Below are 6,033 nucleotides of genomic sequence, written 5' to 3'. Positions count from 1 at the left end.
GCTTCCTCCGCTCCCTGACCGGCGGTGGTGGTGGTTCTCAACCCGTTTGATCGTCTTGGCACCACAGCACAGCTTCTAAAAGACTAAAATTACAGCTATGCTATACAGAGAGTAAAGATCTTGATAATTTTCAAATTGAATAATTTGCTAACTGCGACCTCTGGAGGGACTTCATTTATTTATAAGCGTTGGTCATGTCCACTTGATGAATGGGCAGCATTAAAGTCCATATCCTGGTCAGCATTAAAGTCCATGACCTAGTTAGTCGCCTGACTCTCGGAAGCTTTTCAGATACCGCCTGCTGCTTGGAAGCTCTTCAGACGCCGCTTGCTGCAGGTACCCATGCTTACAAGTGGTGATGTGACACAATCAGATCAATGAATCTTCTCTGCATTGAACTCCCTCCGATGCATGACCTATGCGTTAGAGCTTTCCCTACGGCACCTCTCTAATGCGTTAGCGTTAATCCTTGTATTGAAATCCTGCAGTATAATGCGTTAGCGCCGCGATATTTAGTAATAAAACTTCTTTTGTATGAGTTTGTTAATGTTTGAATAATTCCATGTGTTTCTACTAAAAATGAGGAGAATTTATCATTAAAAACCTTAGTTATTCCAACTTAAGAATAAAAATAACTTGTATTTCTATAAGTTATCACCACCCCCAAATTTGAACAATGCTTGTCCTCAAGCATTCCAAAATAATTCTTTGTTATCTCCTTTGTCTTAGGTGTGCAGAGTTCGCCTCTCATCATATTCATTCATAAGTTTGAGATAAGAGTTTGGAAAATATAATTCAGATTGACTCTTTTCTAAAAGGACTAATATTGAGTTTCAGATGCAGCAGGCCTTTTATCAACAACTCCTTTCGTTTCTCAAAACATTCTCATTTTTTCTAAACTAGCAATGCATTAGATGTTCTTTTTAAAATAATTTTCGGATAAAAAGAAAAACAATCATGAATTTTTTTACTTACCCATGCGTTGTTCCAGGTATCCCACTTTCGTTTTGGCTTGCCCATACAGGTGTCATGCGAGCATCCAACTACAGGTGAGAACCCTTCACAACTAAACTCATATATAATATTCATGCGTTTCAAGATATATTTTCTTCAGACTAGATAGAGGAGTTCTATGGGACGCGTTGGTCTAGGAGACTTAACTTCGTTTTGGCTTTCCCCCACGGGTGTCATGCGAGCATCCAACTACGGCTAAGTTCCTTTTCCAACTTAACTCATGCCATTTTAATGTTTTTCTTTTGAAGTAATGATAGAGGATTGCGTTTAACATTTTTCTTATTTTGTTCCCTTTTCTTTATGATGTACTCGTTGATGCGTCTTAACTCGGATTTCCCTCATCCCCAAAATTGGAGATGAGCTATACTCATCCCAAATTTGGAGACGAGCTAAATCCTCGTTGCTGAAAGAGAAACAAAATTTCAAAAAGGCTTTGAGAGTCCGAAAGGAGTTTTAAGACTTGAAGCTTGCACGCGTTAGAAAGTAAACTTGTCTTTTTAGAGAAGTTCAGGCCTTGTTAATTTTCCTAACGCCTACTCTATACTTATAGATTTCATATAGTTGATATTATTGAGGTTAGGCAACGCACAAGACTTAGAAAATATCTAAAGAACAAAAATAAAGTATGCTAAGGTCAAACGCAAGAAACAAAATGATAGGAATTTCTCATTCATTTTCATAAATTCACATAAAGTAAACAAACAAGTCAAGCAAATACAAAAGAATACCAATTAAATCAACATATAAAAATAACCCAATACCCCAAAACTTTATTGTGCAGGTGCGTCATCTCTATGTTCTTCTCCAGGGTCTTCATCCATAAAGCTCAGAGGGTTTCTAAGATGGGTAGGCAGTGGAGGCAGAGCAAACATTCCAACCAAGATGTGATTGATGTACTGCGTTGTATAAACGAATTGGTCTTGCATCTGTCTTGTTTGTTGCCTTAGATAATCCCTTAGAACCCGATTCTGTTGTTAGAGAACGTCGATGGACGCGACCAGTGGTCTGAGCTGATCACTAATAAAAGTTTTCAACTCTTCTAAATCAGCGTTGTGTCAAGGTGGGGTTGGTTCTTAATTTCTTCCAACTGGGTCTTCAAAATTTGTTGCGTTGCTTGACCCTAGCTCAGTTGGTTCAAAGATTATTGGAGGAGACACAAAGTTGGGAATTGGACTTGGTGGGGGCGAAGGAAGGGAATAAAGGATGTCTTGATCTATTTGAGTATGCTCTTGATGCGTTTGATCAGGACTCCCTTCTGGCGGGGCCAATGGTGAGTCATGGAGAGTAAAATTGAGGGTTGGTTGCGTTTCTTCATCCGGAAGTTCAAGCTCAGTTTCATGTTCTTCGTGCTCTGAAGCTTCATCGTTGTGTTCAACAATCTGGACGCATCTTCTTTTGGGGGTGCGTTTTGATGATCGAGGCTTGGTTGCCACTACCTTGGTATGTAAGGCAGGTTGATGCAGCGAACCGCGAAGTAGACGCCTTACTAACTTTATATCTATCAAGCCATCAATATCTTCATGATCATCCCCTAAAGGGATGCCCCTGTGTTCGCATAGTGCACAGATCAGCCATGGAAAATAGAGTTGCCCTCTTCGCTTAGTCTTGATGGCCTTGATTTAATCCCTTATAATTCTTCCAACGTCCAAAGGGATGTACTGCATGACGCAATAGGTAGCCAAGATGCGTTCCTTTGATAATGTTTCATCATGCATTGTAGGCATGATGCTCCGTTTGATCAAGTAATACCATAAATTCACGTCTGGAATTAAATTCCTAGAATAAAACATTTTTGCCCCGTTTCTTGATGTTTGCCATTTGCTTCCAAGTTTTGCTACCGTCCTTAACGCATCTTCTAATTGGCTTGGCGTTGGCTACTCCAAGATGTGATTTCCTTCCGCGTCCTTATTACTGTCAATGTTGAACACTTCATTGATCTTGTCAGTTGAGAAATGCACTAACACCCCATCAACGAAAGTTGTGCTCTTCTCCATATCAAACTCACTGTTGTAGAACATGCGGATGAGGTTGGGCCAAATACGTGTGTGCCCAACGCAAAACTGATCCACCCCAATGCGTTTATTGTTTCTGTTATATATATTGGAAGAGGGTGGCGCTTGGAAAAGAAGCCCTTTTCTACGAGTATGTCACTAAATTGACACTTTCTTCCCGGGTCTTCTTAGGTAACGCATCGGTTACTTTGCGTTTTCCTATCGCATGCTCTTTGGCTTCACTTGCCAGTTCTCTCAATTCATTCTCCAATTCCCTTTGGAGAGCCGTCTTCCTTCACCCTTGCCTTGTGGGCTGATAGTCTTCCAATTCCTACTCTAGTGCGTCGTGCCTTGAGCTATTTCCATGCGCTGCATCCTCAGGGCCGGATACAGATTGCTCATCTTCTTCTTCCTCCAATATTAACGTCTTTTCCTTGTTTTACTCTTTTTTAATTTTTAAGGGCCCTCATTCACACAGTCGGATGGGCGTGATTGAGACGCGTCAGGGCCAATTCTCCCCTTCTTTTCTATCTTTCTTCTTCTTCCTTTCTCTATTATTTCTTCCAATTCCTCTTCAGGCATCAATAGCATATCACTTTCACTTCAATCTAATGAAGCTGATGGTTAGGTAGGTCTGACGCATCCACTATACTTCCTCTTAGTTTGATTGAGAGACAGCCAAATTGCACAAAAACTTCATGCTCGTCAGTCGAGCAATTCTGCCAACTCTTCAATGATTGACCACTCTAATGCAGGACTGTTAGAGAAGGGTTATGGTGGAGTAAATGAAGGAGGTGACCACTGGGGTATGAGGTCAGGGAGGATATGAAAATAGGCAAATGAGGTGGTTGGCTCGACACGTCTGATTCACTGGATAATGGTGGCTAAGGGCTGGATTACTCAACAAGTGGAGTGTGGTGATCGAAAGCTGGTGATGGTGCGTTGTGGGGTTTGGTGGGAGTGGGTCAAATGCGTTTGGACCAGTTACCATAGTGATGTAGGAATGATGTGGGAGGGGCAAGGCTTGGTGTAGGATTTTAGAGGCGACCGTGAATGACGGATGCCATCCCGGTTTTATAGGTGTTTGGCCTTAGCTTATAGGATGATTTTGGGTTTTTTGGTTGAGGGATCTTTATGTTAAGTTGAGGTATTGGTGGAGGGGTAATGATGCTTTGGCAGGTTTTGGGGAAGGAATGTTTGTGGATGTTTTGTGGAAGGTTTCGACCTAGACGAATCGTGGGAAAGGCAAGAGGTGGCTCCATCATTGCGTGGGTTGGGTTTGGGCAAGGGTTTTTGGTGTAGTTTTTGGGGCTCGGGGAGGTGAATATAAAATGGGAAGAGGAATAGGAACTTCTGGTGAGATCATTCCCTAACGCTAACACGGTCTGGTTCTGGCTGTCTGAGGCGGACGACATTGTGGCCGGAGAAGCTTGAGCAAATCGGAAGCAAGGGAGACGGAGAGGCTAAGTTTTCTTTTTCGTTTTGCACTCGAATCGTTGGTTCTTTTTATAGGCTGAGACAGAATGAATGGCCGACGTCAGGCGGCGCCTGACATCTGTAATAAATGTAAAGCTGAAGGGACACCTCGGGTTTCTAAGCACTCGAGTGCTTTTGTATTCTCGAGACGCGTCCCTTCAACTGTGCCATGCGTTAGACTTGCATCTAACGCGTCCGTTATTCCCAACTTGATTATACACAACTTTTAAAGAAAAACAACAAGTTTCCACTTTGAAGGCAAAAACAAGGTACAATCAATCTTAAAATAGAAACAAATAAATCAACAAACTCAAACGCATCGTAAATTACAAAATGCAAAAAGACAAGGATAAAGGAAGCGTCCCTGGAATATATGGTGATGCAAACGTAGGGATACTTCGACGGGGCCTCAACTGGCTTTGCATAGTGCGAGTGATGACTTTTGGCGTTCCAGTCCATCTTCAAAGTAAGGCTTCACTCTTTGGCCATTTACTTTGAATGCGTTGGTGCCATCTTCTCGTGTTATTTCTACGGTTCCATGTGGAAAGATTGTCTTAATGATAAAGGGTCTTGACCACGTGGATTTTAGTTTCCCTGGAAACAAACGTGGTCATGAATTGAACAATAGAACTTTTTGGCCAACAACAAGTTCTTTCTTACTGATGTGTTGGTCATGCCAATGCTTTGTCTTCTCTTTGTATAGCTTGATGTTCTCATACGCATTCAATCGCCAGTCATCGAGCTCATTGAGCTAAAGTTTGTGTTAAGTGCCCGTGGCGTTCAAGTTCATGTTTAGCTTCTTAACTGCCCAAAATGCCTTGTGCTCTAACTCTAAAGGTAAGTGACAAGCTTTTCCAAACACAAGAGAGTATGGAGATATACCTATAGGAGCTTTGTAAGCAGTCTTGTAGGCCTAGAGTGCTTCATCCAACCTCTGTGCCCAATCCTTTCGCATTGCATTGACGACTTTCTCCAGGATACATTTCATTTCTCGATTTGATACTTCTGCTTGACCATTTGTTTGTGGGTGGTAAGCAGTAGCGATCTTGTGCCTGACATTATATTTTGCAAGTAATTTGGAAATGATGCGATTAATGAAGTGCGTACCTTCGTCGCTTATCAGGGCTCTTGGCGTTCCATAGCGTGTAAAGATGTTCTTGATAAGAAACTTAGATATAGTGGACGCATCATTCCTAGCACAGGCTATTGCTTCTACCCACTTAGATACATAATCTACTGCAAACAGGATGTACTATTAGCCACAGGACAGAGGAAAAGGTCCCATAAAATCTATGCCCCAAACATTGAGCAGCTCAACTTCAAGAATATTGTTCAAGGGCATTGCGTCCCTTGAAGAAATATTCTCAGTGTATTGGCAGGGGTCACATTTTCAAACAAACTCCCTCGCGTCTTTAAAGAGGGTGGACCAAAAGTATCCGCTTTGAAGGACCTTTGCTACGGTTCTTTTCCCATCAAAATGCCCTTCATAAGGAGAGTCATGACACTCAGCTAAGATGCGTTGTGTCTCTTCCTCCAGAACGCATCGACACAT

General features: G+C 42.0%; 1 protein-coding gene across 1 annotated transcript; it reads right to left on the bottom strand.

The window, feature by feature from the left end:
- Positions 1 to 5,394: 5,394 nt before the first annotated feature.
- Positions 5,395 to 6,033, bottom strand: LOC120079311 (uncharacterized protein K02A2.6-like). Its single transcript, XM_039033467.1, has 2 exons — positions 5,932 to 6,033; positions 5,395 to 5,733 (listed from the first exon to the last, which is right to left on the bottom strand). The coding sequence occupies exons 1-2, from the start codon at positions 6,031 to 6,033 to the stop codon at positions 5,395 to 5,397; spliced, it is 441 nt and encodes a 146-aa protein (XP_038889395.1).

The sequence above is a fragment of the Benincasa hispida genome, chromosome 1 (genome assembly GCF_009727055.1).
Source record: "Benincasa hispida cultivar B227 chromosome 1, ASM972705v1, whole genome shotgun sequence".
Classification (NCBI taxonomy): domain Eukaryota; kingdom Viridiplantae; phylum Streptophyta; class Magnoliopsida; order Cucurbitales; family Cucurbitaceae; genus Benincasa; species Benincasa hispida.
This window is presented reverse-complemented; position numbering and strand designations above follow the sequence as displayed.

What these genes read in the sequence shown, in the direction of transcription:
- LOC120079311 (XM_039033467.1), bottom strand. Translation starts at nt 6,033, where the DNA reads ATGTGTCGATGCGTTCTGGAGGAAGAGACACAACGCATCTTAGCTGAG. An exon ending in GGAAAAGAACCGTAGCAAAG is followed by an intron (nt 5,734 to 5,931) that starts GTCCTTCAAAGC and finishes TGTGGCTAATAG; the next exon opens with TACATCCTGTTTGCAGTAGA.